Here is a 16,528-nt window from a genome sequence, read left to right on the forward strand (position 1 = left end):
TGTCTTTTCTCGAGATCTGAAGCCAAAAAATTATCCTTAATTTTGTATGTATTGTCAACGCAGTGTAGCAGCCAGCAGACCATAGCAGACTGTATAAGCGTGCTCATTGGCTGTCCTGCGGCAACTGCTGCAGCCTACCAGTGAGCTGCAGCCTACCAGCTTCGCACCCTCCACACCCCTCTAACCGTCAGAATGGGCTTGGCTAGCGTGTATAAAGGAAGGGCTCACAGGCTGGAAATCTGATTTTCTTGTCTTCAGCGAAGCTCTTCGCATCGCTGGATCTTGAGAGCCGCCGCCGTTGAAATCAGTGACCAGCAAGCCTAGGAAAGCGCCTGAGGAATCCGGCCGCCTTTGCCGCCTTCGCCGCCTTCAGCCATCCGTGCCTGCTACGCCATCCGGCGACATATCCTTTCATTGCTGTGTGTGTTCGCCCTGCGACACATACTTTCTCTGTTTTATCTAAAAGAGCACGAGGCGTTTTTCTAAAAATGCCTCGTTTTTCCTGCGGCTCGTGCCGAGCCCCGCTCAGCCATGGAGACTGTCACATCGTCTGCGCTCTCTGCCTGGGCCGCGAGCACGCCGCCACCGCACTCTCTATGGGTGGTTGCCCCGAGTGCGAAGAGCTCTCAATGTTGACCCTGCGGGCTCGACTTGAGGCTTTCGACCAAACTGCCGCTCCGCCTGTCTCTGCCGGGCCGCGCAGGAAGAAGCGCCGCTCCCAGAGACCACCGGAGACTGATGTGGCACTGAGGAGCTCGCCGGAACCTTTCCCTCGAGCTTCTCCCTCGCCCTCTCCGCCCCCCCCTCCCGGCCGCACAACCGCCGGCTCTTGCCCGTGCTTTCCATCCTGGCCTCTGACAGCGAGGTGTGGTCTACTGCCTCCTCGTCACTCCAGGATTTCGGCCGCACTCGAGCAGGCGAGGACGCGGAGCTTTTGCGCCTCCTCACCAAGGCCGTTGACCAGCTGGGCCTCGAGTGGTCTCCTCCGAAAGAGCCAGCGCCGAACAGACTCGACGGCTGCTTTCTTCATCGCCGCCGAACACCAGCATCCAGGACTGCACCTTTCCTGCCTGAGCTCCACAGCGAGCTTGCTAAATCGTGGAATGCACCATTCTCCGCGAGAGTCTCTTCCCATGCCTCCTCGACGCTCTCACAAGTTGACGGCGCCGCTGAGAAGGGGTACAATTCCATTCCCCCCGTGGGAGAGGCGGTTGCAGCGCACCTTTGCCCGCCTTCTGGATGGCGCTCAAAGGCTGCCCTCCCGTCAAAGGCTTGCAGGACTACATCAGCCCTCGTCGGCCGCGCTTTAACCGCCGCCAGACAGGCTGCTTCAGCCCTGCACTCGATGGCTGTGTTGCAGATTCTCCAGGCCGATCTTCTCCGCGATATGGATGTGTAGTAAATGTGCAGTGTAAAGTGTAGTAAATGTGCCCACTTTTCTGTGTTCACCCCTACACACAAGCACTATAAATCCTGTGTCTCTCACAGAGCCCACTCTCATAAAGCGGGCAAAAGCCGCTCGAGTGTTAGAAGTAGGTCACGTGTCCACACCCCTGTGCCCACACCTACTCACTGCCCGCTCTGTTACACAGCCTCTTACTACCGGTCATGTTTCAAATGTAAGTCCTGTGCCCGCCCTCGAGCGCTCACACATACTAACAAACATTTCGCCCTCACTTTAGGTTTCCCCGTCCAAGGCCACCGGGACATTGTGTGTAAAACGGCCAGCCATCGCTGCATGCGAGCCGCCGTATCTAAGCACAGAGAGCGCGTGCAATGCGCCCGCGCCTCCGTATCAAGCTCTCAAGCCCGCGGAACACGGCAATCAGAGCTCTGAGGCCATTCTGCCCCTAGCCGCACATGCGAAAGCGTGGGAAGCTATTCCAGGCGCGTCAGAATGGGTGCTGAGCACAGTAAAAAAGGGCTATTCTCTGCATTTCGCTCGCCGTCCCCCGCGCTTTCAAGCGCGAACTGAGACGAGAGTGAATGGGGAAGTAGCACATCTACTTCGGGCAGAAATAGTGACACTTCTGTGCAAAGGGGCTATAGAACAGGTACCCCCTTCTCTGAGCGAGTCAGGCTTTTACAGCCGTTATTTCCTCGTTCCCAAGAAGGACGGAGCTTTCAGACCGATTTTGGATCTGAGATATTTGAACAATCAACAAGATCCAGATAATACCCCGTCACAGGCCATTCTTGAGATTCGCCTTCGACGGTCAGGTATATCAGTACACCGTCCTGCCGTTCGGCATGTCTTTGGCACCCCGTACATTCACGAAGTGCATGGATACGGCTCTCGCTCCCCTGAATTTTGAACTATTTGGACGATTGGCTGATTCTAGCACAGTCAGAGGAAGAACTTATTGCTCACAGAACAGTGCTTCTCAGCCACCTGGAAAGCCTGGGTCTCACGGTCAACTGGACCAAGAGCTCATTACTGCCCACTCAGTCAACCTCTTTTCTGGGTTTGGACGCTGGCTGAATGCCCGAGTGCCTCACCGAGCCTGGGCGTCCGGCGGCATTCGAATCAGAGTGACTCAGAGCTGCGTTTCAGCACTGAAGCCCTGGTTAGCGGCCGACTGGTACCAGCGGAGAGTGACAATGGGAGCCGTCTCGCACCGCAAAGTTATCTCGACGGATGCATCCAACTTAGGTTGGGGCGCTCTTTTCGAGGGCAAACCGGTCTTTGGCCTGTGGTCAGACCAGGAGAAATGCCTCCACATAAACTGTTAGGAGATGATAGCGGTCGAGAACGCGCTCAAGCGCTTCCTCCCACACATACGAGATCACCATGTGCTAGTCCGCTCGGACAACATGTCAGTGGTGTCCTATGTGAACCGACAGGGCGGTGTCAGATCCAGGAACCTCTGCAATCTGACAGAACGCCTTCTCGTGTGGGCTCATCACTCATTGCGCTCGCTGAGAGCCGCGCACGTGCCGGGCCATCTGAACGTCGGCCCAGACAGACTGTCCAGAGACATCATTCCCCCGGGAGAATGGTCTCTGCACCCTCAGACAGTCCAGTTACTCTGGCGCCTATTCGGCAGGGCGGAAGTCGACCTCTTTGCGTCAGGAGACAACGCTCACTGCCCGACGTTTTTCTCAAAGAGCGAGGATGCGCTGGCCCAAACCTGGCCCAGCCGCCCGCTGTACGCTTTCCCTCCGATCTCCCTGTTACCACAGGTCATCAAGAGAATCAGGGAAACACATCACCCAGTGCTTCTCGTAGCCCCGCGATGGGAGAACCAAATCTGGTACCCAGAGTTAGTGAGGCTGTCGCACTTAGCCCCATGGCCGATCCCGGTGAGAAAAGATCTCCTCTCTCAAGCCGGTGATTCGATTTGGCATCCCCATCCAGAGCGCTGGTCTCTGCATGCGTGGATAATCAACGGATACCCGTTGACCTGCCAGAAGGGGTCGTAAACACGATCACGCAGTCTAGAGCTCCTTCCACGAGAAGGCTCTACGCGTCTAAATGGTCTGCGTTCTCTAAATGGTGCGCTATTAAGAGCCTGGATCCACGTACATGCGGGGTTCCACGGGTGCTCTCCTTCCTACAAGAGCTGTTGGAGAAGGGCAGGTCCCCCTCCACGCTCAAAGTGTATGTTGCGGCTATTGCAGCGTTCGCGGAGACGACGCGCGGCCGTGCAATAGGAAGGAACGAGCTCATCATCCGTTTCCTCAGAGGAGCCAGACGGATTAATCCCCCGCGGCCCCCCTCGGTTCCTATTTGGGATCTGTCCTTGGTCCTGGAGGCCCTGAAGGCTTTTCCCTTTGAACCGCTAGAATCCGTGGTTTGAAATACCTCTCGTTTAAAACCGTTTTTCTGATAGCTCTGTCTTCAGTAAAACGTGTGGGGGATCTAGACGCGCTGTCTGTTAGCCCCGCATGTCTCGAGTTCGGACCGAATGACTCCAAAGTCATCCTCAAACCGAGACACGGTTACATCCCCAAAGCAATTGGTACCCCCTTTAGGGCGCAGATCATCTCCCTGTCGGCTCTGCCAGCATCCGATAGCGAGGACAGTGATAACCTCTTATGCCCCGTCAGGGCGCTGAGAGTTTACATCACATGCTCCGCCGCCTTTAGGTGTTCCGAGCAGCTCTTTGTTTTGTTTGGTGGGCGCACCAAGGGTCTCGCCGCTTCGAAACAGAGCCTGTCCAGGTGGATAGTGGACGCGATCGCAGCAGCTTATGCCTCCAAACACCTGCAGTGCCCTATGGGCATCAGAGCCCACTCCACTAGAGGCATGGCCTCGTCGTGGGCTTGGTCCAGCGGGATTTCTATTCACGATATTTGCATGGCGGAGGGCTGGGCCTCCCCATCTACATTCGTGAGGTTTTATAACCTGGAAGTTCCCGCCTTGCAGGCTAAACTGTTATCAGTATAAGTGATATGTATGTTCTGCCCACTCACTTATGTGCAGACTACGTTCATGTACTGCTAGCATTTCTGGTAAATAGCACTCAGGGAAGAGTTCCTCTGTACACAGACCGGCTGTGCCGCTCTGTCTTTTTTGTCCCCATTTTGCGCTGGGGATTATTCTCTCTATGCATAGACCGGTGATACCGCTCTATTTTCCCCCTATGATGTGCTTATGTACTGTGCTGCATTGTTTACATTATTACATAGACCGGCAGTGCCGCTCGATTTTTATATGAAGTGTTTATTACATGTGCTGGCCCGTTTCTCCGACTGGCCCCGGTTTCCCTGGGACTCATGCACTGGATGCTCGGCGCGCACGGCGTTGACAAGGGGTTCCCGTAGCGTAAGCTAGCTTACGCAATACGAGAGAACCTCTCGTAAGAGAACGTACTCGGTTACCTAATGTAACCTCGGTTCTCTCTAGAAGAGGGAACGAGTATTGCGTAACCTGCCGTGTCGCGCCACGAGCTTATTCACTTCAGACTATGAAAACCAGATTTCCAGCCTGTGAGCCCTTCCTTTATACACGCTAGCCACGCCCATTCTGACGGTTAGAGGGGTGTGGAGGGTGCGAAGCTGGGCATGACGTCACACGGGGCTCACTGGTAGGCTGCAGCAGTTGCCGCAGGACAGCCAATGAGCACGCTTATACAGCCTGCTATGGTCTGCTGGCTGCTGCACTGCGTTGACAATAAATACAAAATGAAGGATCATTTTTTGGCTTCAGATCTCGAGAAAAGACAACTTTATCCGTAGCGTAAGCTAGCTTACGCAATACTCGTTCCCTCTTCTAGAGAGAACCGAGGTTACATTAGGTAACCGAGTACGTTTTCCTTTGCTATTGCTGTACCTGTGACCTAATGTTAGTGACCCCCACGCCAGAAAACGCCATCAGATAAGAGAAGAGATGTTCCTGCAATGGACTACTTGCACAACTACTTCCGCGTTCTACTTAGTACATATCGGGAGTTTCCGGTTATAGCGTTCAGCGCACCTACATACATGAGAATGCAGATTATCACTACGTTTTATGGATGCCAATTGATTAAAACAATGAATAATGATCTCTGTATTGATTATCTTGAGCCTGCTGAAATGTCCTTGTAAATATATTTTCTTTCCAACTGTGCATTCTGAATAATAAACAGGCTAAATATATTTATCCACTAACCTGCAGCAGTCCTATATGCTTGTCTTCTCATTAACCGTGTTTTTCTCTTACTTATATTTTATACCTGTTGAGTTTACATTTTTAAATGAATTTGACTAATAAAAAGGATTGCTTGTGTGCATTGGTTCTTCATTCCAGTCTTTTAAAATAGTTGCCTGTAACGATGTTAAATAGGCTATAGGCTATTTAATTAATATTCAACAGTAACGCACACAGCGTAGAGGAGAACGACAGTCCACTATTTTCAATATTAATTAAGCATTTTTGGGCATAAACATGTAAATAGTAAAAAGATTGACATTGAAAAATGACACAGAATGATTAAAATATTTAATCCAAATAAATAAATGTTTGTGTTCTCATTTCAGCGTCGTGATCACTAGTTTAGACGAACACTGACACCTTGTGGTGAAATAATGGCGTATTTTTAACAGCTGCAGCTTTCTCAGATTGACTTGGTTTGGATTAAAACTTCATGAGTTTGGAAAATTCTGTACACAGTAAACATCAGAATACCCCTTCTCCTGTCAATAAAAACAAAACAAAAGTATTTTATTGCAGAAATTCATTTTAGGTGGCGTTTGTTCAACTCATTGACCACAGTACACTGAAAGTAAACGGTAACCCTTTCTTTTACAGTCCCCTAATTACTAGGTATTTACCTGGTAAATATATGGTAAGTTATAGTTGGTTATTGGTAATTACCACAGGTAACAAGTATGTAAATGCAGAGAAACTACAAACTAACTACTAAGTATTTACCTGGTAAGCATATGGTAAATTATAGTATTTTAGTGTGTAATTACTTTTAAATTAAATTATTATTGTTAAAGTCTAATTTGCACTTTAAGCCTCTGCTCCTAGCACTTTCAAAGCGAAAGTTGGCCCATTATCGCGTTATCCACTTAATTGCAAGCCCGAAACAGCTGTACTCACTCAAGCGGTGAAAGCATTTTTCTGTATATCTGTGTATTTTGCGCGCTGTCGCGGAAGCGTCAGCGGAAGCGTTCAGCTCTCGTGTTCAGCCTCCTCGTGTGAAGACCGACTCGTGTGAAGACCGACTCGGGTAAAGACCATCGACTCTACCTGCGCGACTCCACCGAGCAGGGACACCAGAAAGGCACTTAAAATTCGCCTTTTTCCCTTTCCACTTCTTATCTTATCTTTCTCCCGAATCAGCATGTGTTTTCAACACATTCCTGTTATCGTTCGACAACGCCCTTTCATCACGCGCACAAGGCAGCGCGATACTGCTAATCTGCGTCCCATTCTCTCATCCTCACACACTCCTCTCTCTCTTTCCGTGGGTCTATGGAATTCTCAGTCAGCAGTCAACAAAGCTGACTTCATTCCAGCCTTTGCATCTCATTCTACTCTCAGTATCCTGGGCTTGACTGAGACCTGGATTCGTCCTGAAGACTCAGCAACCCCCGCTGCTCTCTCTAGCAATTTCTCCTTTTCTCACTCCCCTCGCCAGTCTGGGAGGGGTGGCGGGACAGGGCTTCTCGTTTCCAACAATTGGAAATACTCAGCGCTCTCTTCTCTATGCAACAACAATTCATTTGAATATCATGCTATCACACTTACAACTCCCAGTAAGATCCATATTGTAGTAATTTATCGCCCCCCAGGTCAGCTGGGTAACTTCGTAGAGGAGCTGGATGTGCTGCTGTCCTCTTTCCCTGAGGACGGCACCCCACTTCTAGTCTTCGGTGACTTCAACATTCATCTCGAAAAACCACATGCAACAGACTTCACCTCTCTACTAGCCTCCTTCGATCTCAAACGACACATCACCACAGGTACTCACAAATCAGGCAACCAACTGGACCTGGTTTACACACGCAACTGCATCACAGACAACATTTTGGTGAGGCCTCTCCATGTTTCAGATCATTTCCTCATCACCTTCAGTCTACAACTCGCTACCCCTGCGCCACCAACCCCACCACCAGTCACCCTCAGGCGAAACCTACGCTCACTTTCCCCCTCCCATCTCTCCTCTGCCGTGTCTTCTTCTCTTCCCCCACCCTCACAATTCTCATCTCTGGATGTGAATACTGCAACGGATACCCTATGCTCCACACTAACCTCTACTCTAGACAAAATCTGCCCTCTCTCCTCCAGGCCAGCACGCGCTACTCCTTCTAACCCCTGGCTATCTGAGGTTCTTCGTGAACACCGGACCGAACTCAGGGCAGCGGAGAGGAAATGGCGCAAATCAAAAGACTCATCTGACCTGAGTATGTATAAATCTCTCCTCTCGTCCTTTTCTGCTGATGTTCATGCTGCAAAATCTTCTTATTTCCACAACAAGATCAACAGCTCCTCCAACGCACGACTACTCTTCAAGACATTCAACTCACTCCTCTGTCCACCTCCACCACCACCCTCCTCCTCCTTAACTGCCGATGATTTTGCAAACTTCTTCACCAACAAAACAACAACTATCAGCAGTCAATTCTCAGCTCCACACACACAGGAACCCAGACCGACCCCTTCCACAGCCAATACCCCTCTGTCCTCCTTTTCGCCGCTAACAGAGGAAGAAGTATCTACACTTCTCCTCTCCAGTCACCCTACCACCTGCCCTCTAGACCCCATCCCCTCACACCTTCTACAAGCCATCTCTCCCACACTTCTACCAGCACTCACACACATCATCAACTCATCCCTCCATACTGGCACCTTCCCTACAGCATTCAAGCAGGCTCGGGTCACTCCACTGCTTAAAAAACCAACGCTAAACACATCTTTTGTAGAGAATTACAGACCCATCTCTCTCCTACCATTCATTGCAAAAACACTTGAAAGAGCTGTTTTCAACCAAGTAACATCCTTCTTGTCTCTAAACAACCAGCTGGATGTCAACCAATCTGGCTTCAAGAAAGGGCATTCAACTGAGACTGCATTACTGTCGGTCACAGAAGCCCTACGGATTGCAAAAGCTGCTTCCAAATCTTCACTCCTCATTCTCCTTGATCTGTCTGCTGCCTTCGACACCGTGAACCATCAGATCCTTATGTCCAGCCTCTCATCACTGGGCATCACAGGAACTTCACTCGACTGGTTTGAATCCTATCTCACAGGTAGGTCCTTCAAAGTCGCATGGAGAGGCGAGGTATCCAGAGCACATCAACTGACCACAGGGGTTCCCCAGGGTTCAGTTCTCGGTCCCCTCCTCTTCTCCATCTACACTACATCACTGGGACACATCATACAGGCACACGGTTTCTCCTACCACTGCTATGCTGATGACACACAACTCTTCCTCTCATTTCGACCAGATGATCCCACAGTAGCTGCACGGGTCTCGAGCTGTCTGGCAGACATCTCCACATGGATGAAGGAACATCACCTGCAGCTCAACCTGGCAAAGACTGAGCTGCTCGTCCTCCCTGCCAATCCGTCTCTACAGCACGACTTCACCATCCAGCTTGATTCATCATCAATCACACCATCAAGGTCGGTCAGAAATCTGGGAGTAACGTTTGATGACCAGCTGACCTTCACAGATCACATTTCAAAGACAGCTCGATCATGCAGGTTTGCGCTGCACAACATCAGGAAGATCAGGCCTTTCCTAACTGAGCACGCAACACAACTCCTCGTCCAGGCCCTGGTCATTTCTAGGCTTGACTACTGCAATGCTCTTCTGGCCGGACTTCCAGCATGTGCTACCAAACCTCTTCAGATGATCCAGAATGCTGCAGCTCGTCTTGTCTTCAACGAGCCCAAGAGGGCCCACGTCACTCCTCTGTTAATCTCTCTGCACTGGCTACCTCTCGCTGCTCGCATCAAGTTCAAGGCATTGACGCTTGCTTACAGATCTATCACAGGCTCAGCTCCCTCCTACCTTCACTCACTCCTACGAGCCTACATCCCCACCAGACGCCTACGATCAATCAACAAGCGACGTCTCGTGGTTCCATCACAGAAAGCCACAAGATCACTTTCCAGATCATTCTCATTCACAGTTCCATGCTGGTGGAACACTCTCCCCACCCTCATCCGGAATGCTGAATCCCTGACAACATTCAAAAAACAGCTGAAAACCCATCTCTTCCATGAGCACCTAAACTCATAAAAAAAAAAAATAAAAAAAAAACTTTCCCTTAAAATCCCACTTATCATGCTTATGCTACTCTGAATAATGCCTGAACTTCGTATTCTGAACACTTCTTGCGTTGTTGTTGTCTTTTGCCTCTTCATGATGACTCGCTTAATTTAGTCCTGATTTGTAAGTCGCTTTGGATAAAAGCGTCTGCTAAATGACTAAATGACTAAATGAAATATCGATATATGCGATATGGTCTAATTCCATATCGCATTTCAAAAATAAATGTTCCAGGTTGACCTCTCTGCAACAGATCGATTCCGGTGCACTGTCCATGCTCCGGCAGCGCCCGCACCCACACCAGTCACTTCCCCACAAACGATCCTGTATTGTAGGTGGAGTCTGAAACTGATCGTCCTCCTTGTGGTGGTAGTCAGGTACTACTGGCCTGTACCTCACAGGCTCAAACGCGTAACCAAAATGACTCATTTTCGTGTGTATAGGACCTGCAGCTGCAGCTGCCTATATAGACCCTTTTACTGTTTGTACACAATGATGACGTAGTTCAACGTATGCGCGCGCATATTGGCAACGGAATCAGCAGCGTGTCGCTGCAGACGCGAGCATTTTTTATTATGTCCTCGCTCCAATCAACACGTTTAATCGCCTGCAGCCACAGGCGCCGCCGGTTCTTCTGAAACGGCCGTGATCCTGTCGGAATCCTATAAAACTTAAGCCCCTTGGTGGAATATCGACTAGTGCAACCGTAAACGCAACTACCAGACATTTTGATGCTGGGAAACCGTTTTGATAAACTTTCGGAGTTGCTAACACGTTAGAGCCAGTGGGGCACAGCACTTCCGTTGCCAAAATGTGCGCGCAACTATTTGATCACGTGGGCTGTAAAAGGGTCTATACCTTCGCAGATCCTACCATTCCAGTGACGTCATCTGAATTGCCAGTGTTCTTATACTAACAAACGCAATTTTTGTGTTGCTTAAAAAAAAAGCTACATTGATATTTTTAATAATTTTTTTGTGTGTAATTTACTTTTAATTGTCATAAACAACACGTTATCAATGTTGATTGTTGAAACTGGTGGTGCTGCGGGTCTGCAGCAGCTGGATATTATATGTCTCGGCAAAACTGGAAGCGCAGGTAAAAAAAGACGCAACTGTACAAATCGGGTTATTTTTGGTATGCATGGAGCAACTTTTTTGCTCCATGCACACAACAAGTAGTCTAATTTAGACATTTGCAACAGCTTATTTTTTACACAAAGTTTGATTTTACGCAATTAATCTGTTTTGCAGTTCCTGACTTGTTTTCGGTTGCAAATTGCTGTTCACATCAGACTTGCAGTGCTTTTTTTTCTTACACTTGAAAGGCGATTTACACCTTTTCAAATCTTCTCTTGCGCATGCAAATTTAATTTACGCGTGCAATCTTATGTACACTTTCACAAATCTTACCCTGCGCATGCGATTTTTTATGACATCATATACCTTCATAAACGAGCACTTTAATCACTTGATTTAAAAAACAACATATTTCAGCGCTAGATCGCCTCTTATTTAACAAACGAACGAAATGAATGCTCTGCTAGTTAACTGGAGATGTTTTATTTATTTGTATTGGTACATTCGTCCCGCAAGATGTTTCAAAAGTGGTGGGGACAATATCGACCTTAGCAAAAAGTGGTGGGGACATGTCCCACCCGCAAATTACGCCTATGCAAGGGGTAAATTCTATTGGGGATCCCTTGTAACAAACGTAAATTGGAGAAAGGCCTGGCTTTTGCCTAGTAAATTTTGTGTTTCCAACAAAGTTAAGGAAATTCATTATAAAATCCTTCATAAAATCTATCATGTTAACTCATCCATCTCTAAATATTCTGATATTGATGAAACTTGCTCTTTTTGTGGGTTTGTTGAAGAAACAGCCACCCATTTATTTTGTGATTGTAATGTAACCAATTGATTTTGGGTTGAATTATTTTTTTATTTTTTTATTTTATTTTTGCCCTACAAATGTGACCCACACCTTCATTCTCAAAGACGTTATCTTTTATTATGAAAACCCAAAGCTGCTGTCCCTTGAATATGTTGTTAATTTCTTCATCCACAAGAAAAAAATGTCTTAAAGTCTCCTTTAAGCTTTCCTCTTTTTCTTGCTGAATTTAACTCTTTTATTTTGTCCTTTAGACTTGTAAATAACAACAACAAAAAAAAGTGCAAAATGTTTTATGCATTATGATCATTTATTCAAAGATATGACTTGACCTTATTATTATGCTTTTCTTTTTCTTTTCGTTTTTTGTGTATGTATAATTACATAATTTGATGTATGCAAATCCAGGATATTTATGTTTTCTGTTGTGTATCATTGTTTGTTCATTGTAAAAGATACAACCTTGCTTAACTTCCCTGAGCTTAGTTATGTATAAGTTCTGCAATAAATTAAATAAAAAGATTTTAAAAAATAAAATAAAATTGGGAGGGGAAGTTATTTTGAATAAAGATGAGGAGGGTACATGATTACCCATGATTATTATTATTATTATAATAAATTATTTTATTATAATAAATAAAATGATACATTATTTTTCATAAATACTGCGATATTCCATAAAAAAATTGCTTGGCTGTAAATTTTTATTTAATGGTGACTTTAAAGCAAAACACAAAATAAATCATGAAACAAAAAAATTATTTATTTGATCAGCAAAATTTGTTTTCATAACTTACAAAATCACAACATTAACTATGCGAAGTTGACTCTTCTCTTAATCTACGTGAAGCCAACAATAAAACCACAGAAAACTAGCCATTTTACTAGCAATTCAAAGCCTACTAGTTACTAAGTTGCTAATTTTATAGGTAGCATTAGATTAATTGTTCCGCTTACCTTTATTTTGAAACCTAAGTCTAGTATTACAGAGGAAGTAAACTGTCCGGTTGTTGCTTAATTCACAGCTTCACATGAGTGGCCTTTAAAACCAAACAGTGCGTCCTTCTTTGCGTAGTCAGAACTTATATTAAGAAACAATGTCAACAGCGATGAACTTCGGAACCAAGACGTTCCGACCCCGTCCACCGGACAAAGGAGCGTTTCCCTTGGATCATTTCGGTAAGTGATTATGCGCATGCACCGTTGAGCAACAAGCAGTCATAATTTCAGCGGCCCAATTCGCTTACTTATACTGTGCCCTAAAAGTATTTACTGTTTTTGTGAAGAAAAAGTACAAGCTTTGGGAGATACTACTTCGTCATAATTACGTATTTAACCTACCGCTCTGTCGCTTAATTGTGTCATTCATGGGATTCGGTGCCTTTTGTGTCCCCAGTAATGATCATACCATTACTGCCTTAAATGTGGAACAATACAAATTATAAACATGTCTTAGTCATAAATAACGACTTTTGAATTCTAAGCGTATTGAAGGTGATTAAAATAAAATAAAAAGCTAATTTAAGACATTTTACAGCACTTTGAATTACCATGTATATCACATTTTTTCAATGTCCCTATATGCCTGTGTATCCCAATTTTATTATAAATGCAACACTTCTTGTATGTGATTATCATTTTTACTTTGTTGAGTATATCAGTAAAGATTCTCTCTAATGTATATATTCTTTTTAATTATTAAATTTATTTTAGTTATTATAATCAAGGTGTTTCTTGTCCCTCAATTTATTGACCATCCTCTTATTTTTGACTACTTCCCCTTTGAATGAAAGTTGTAAAAATTAAATGGCATATCATTAAGTTGTCATCACTTCTTTGGAGGGAAAACAACTTGGGAAAGTGAGTGAGATCCTCTGTTATATTAATGGTCTATTTTAATTTTAATTTATTTTTCATCAATTTTATCTTTCAAATTTGATGTGGTCAACCTTAGTACGCCCACCCTGTTAAGGGAAATAAAAAAAAAGGGAAAATAGTTAGTAGAAACATCATAGTTTTAAAATTACAAATTTATAGACCGTACTACGGAAGCGTATTGCATTCACTTGAGGAAAAATAATCTACTCTGTTTTTCTGAATTAACGAGTTAATTATCTCAGAATTACGAGATAATTTTTCATGAAAAAAAGTTTTTGCTCTGTTTTTCTGAATTAACGAGTTAATTATCTCAGAATTACGAGAATTTTTCATGAATAAAAAGTTTTTGCTCTGTTTTTCTGAATTAATGACTTAATTAATCTCATAATTCTCATATCTCATAATCTCATAATTCTGAGATAATTAACTCAATAATTCAGAAAAACAGAGCAAAAACTTTTATTCATTAAAAATTATCTCGTAATTCTGAGATAATTAACTCGTTAATTCAGAAAAACAGAACAAAATTTTTTTTTTTATGAAAAATGATCTCATAATTCTGAGATAATTAACTCGTTAATTCATAAAAACAGAGTAGATTATTTTTCCTCAAGTGAATGCAATACGCTTCCGTACCATGCAATTCTTTATTAGATAATCATTCTATGTTAGCTTCTTTTTGCACAGACACTGTGCATTGGCTGCTTTTAGGTCAAAATGTCCGGTCAGTGTCCACCCTATTAAGTCAGAAGACTTAACAGAGTGGACACTGAGAATGTACATAGTGATTGTGAAAGTAATTTATGTTTAAAGTTCAAAAAGTGCATTTAAAGTTCTTTGGCAGTGTTTTTACATATTGTTTCCCGAATCCAGTTAAGTAATCACGTAACTGGTTGTATGTGAGAGAACGGAAATCATCCATCCATTGTTTATACCACTTGTCTTCCCTGTTATTAAATTTGTCCACTATCACTTTGTCAAGGTTTTTTTTTTTTTTTTTTTTTACAATTTCATAAAATCAGCAACAACAAAAAAAAAGTCACATTTACTGGAGTATCAATAATGCAATAATGATAAAAGTAAACTTTAAAAAGTAAACAAAAACTCCTTTTAGGCATAATTGCATCACCATTTAAACTATGCTGTCAATCATCCTGTCACAGTTAAAACCCTCCATATATTTAATTTAATTTCCTATCATATTCACCTTTTTCCTAATGAGTGTACTGTGTTTTAGAATACGGGAGACACTTCCGGTTCGGGGACGTTTCACTCAAAAGACTAAAACAAATAATTTCAAATCATACGGTAGCACAGTTTGACTGATTAAGCTGTAAAATTCCCTACATGTTCTTTTTTCAGATGTTAAGAGAATAACATAACGCAGTATTTTAACGTGACAGATAACAAGAACATCTATGGTGAGAGCTCTTTTCAGTTGCTGCATTCTTTTCATGTCAAGTCAAGTCATCTTCATTTATATAGCACTTTTAACAATGTAAATTGTTCCAAAGCGGCTTTAAAGTCTATTTAAAAGAATGTTGTGGTCAATAGTGTCAAATGCAGCACTAAGATCGAGTAACACCAATAGAGAGATACAACCACGATCGGCTGATAAGAGCAAATCATTTGTGACTCTAATGAGAGCAGTCTCAGTACTATGGTACGGTCTAAATCCTGACTGAAAATCCTTGCAGATATCATTTCTTTCTAAAAAGGAACATATGGCGCTTTTCCACTACACAGTACCGGCTCGGCTCGACTCGACTCGGCTCTGTTTGGTTTTCCACTGGGTAAAAGTTGTACCTGTACCTGCTTCCAGGTACTTTTTTTCGTACCACCTCCGGCGAGGTTCTAAGCGGGCTGAGGCGAGCTGAGGCGATACTAAAATGTGACGTGAAAACACGGCAGACTGCTGATTGGTCAGAGAGAATCGTCACTATTCACTGCGTCATCATTGCACGCGCCAGACGGAGTATCCTGAATAAAAAACAGCAAAAACAAAAACATCCAAAAACAGCATACACTTGATTTCCTCCTTTGCCTTGTGTGTGTGTGGGTAGCGGGTGTGTCTCGCGTAAAAGATTAAGTCACGGCAGTTTCCTGCGGCGTCGCTATGACGTCCAAGTACTATTGTGGAGGTACTATCTGCAATGGAAAACGGAGCGAAAAGCGAGCCGAGTCGAGTCGAGTTGAGCTGGTACTGGTAATGGAAAAGCGGTAATGGAAAAGTATCTAGTTGTGAAGATACTGCCTTTTCTAGTATCTTTGACAGAAAGGGTAGATTCGAGATCGGCCTGTAATTGACAAATTTTGTAGGATCAAGTTGCGTTTTTTTAACAAGCGGTTTAATCATAGCCAGCTTAAAGGTTTTTGGTATGTATCCTAGAGACAAAGATGAATTAATGATAGTAAGAAGAGGATCTATGACCTCTGGAAGCATCTCTTTCAGTAGCTTAGTCGGTATAGGGTCTAACATACATGTTGTCTGTTTAGATGATTTAATGAGTTTAGCGAATTCTTCCTCTCCTATAGCAATAAATTAATCGAATTTTTCCTTAGGGAGACTACAATGCACTCCTTGAAGCCGCTACTGTAGTAGACGGTTGCATAGTTATAATTTTGTCCCTGATATTATCAATCTTATAAGATTAAAAGTTCATAAAGTCATTACTGCTGTGTTGCTTGAAAATTTCTGGGCTTGAAGCTTTCTTTTTTGTTAGTTTAGCCACTGTTTCAAATAAATACCTAGGGTTTTGTTTATTTTCTTCTAATAGGGTTGAAAAATAAGCAGATCTAGCAGCTTTTAAGGCCTCTCTGTATGCAATCAAACTCTCTTTCCATTAGGGGTGGGAATTGGCAAAAATGTGACGATTCGATAGTATTGCGATATTTGGCCCACGATTCAATATTATTGCGATTCTTAACATATTGCGATACAGCAAGTATTGCGATTCGATTCTGCGATATATTGCGATTCATGTCTACCATATTATTCAAAGGCATTACAAAAAATGAGGAAAATAAGACTGCTCAACTCACTTCAA

General features: G+C 44.3%; 2 protein-coding genes across 2 annotated transcripts in view; both read left to right on the forward strand.

The window, feature by feature from the left end:
• Positions 1 to 2,736: 2,736 nt before the first annotated feature.
• LOC311306263 (uncharacterized protein) lies at positions 2,737 to 9,816 on the forward strand (the record flags this gene model as incomplete). The annotated part of the gene is made up of 3 exons (XM_084434584.1): positions 2,737 to 3,303; positions 8,457 to 8,685; positions 8,884 to 9,816. 3 exons carry the CDS (start codon positions 2,737 to 2,739, stop codon positions 9,681 to 9,683), a joined length of 1,596 nt encoding a protein of 531 aa, XP_084290710.1. The 3' UTR covers positions 9,684 to 9,816.
• A 2,789-nt stretch (positions 9,817 to 12,605) lies between these two features.
• The window catches only part of cox19 (cytochrome c oxidase assembly factor COX19), a 184,971-nt gene continuing 181,048 nt past the window's right edge, over positions 12,606 to 16,528 (forward strand). The window contains exon 1 of the mRNA XM_084435183.1: positions 12,606 to 12,782. Within this exon, the coding sequence (XP_084291309.1) occupies positions 12,701 to 12,782 (82 nt within the window). The 5' untranslated portion in view covers positions 12,606 to 12,700. The remainder of the gene's footprint in view (positions 12,783 to 16,528) is intronic.

The sequence above is a fragment of the Rutilus rutilus genome (assembly GCF_951802725.1).
Source record: "Rutilus rutilus genome assembly, chromosome: 16".
NCBI lineage: Eukaryota > Metazoa > Chordata > Actinopteri > Cypriniformes > Leuciscidae > Rutilus > Rutilus rutilus.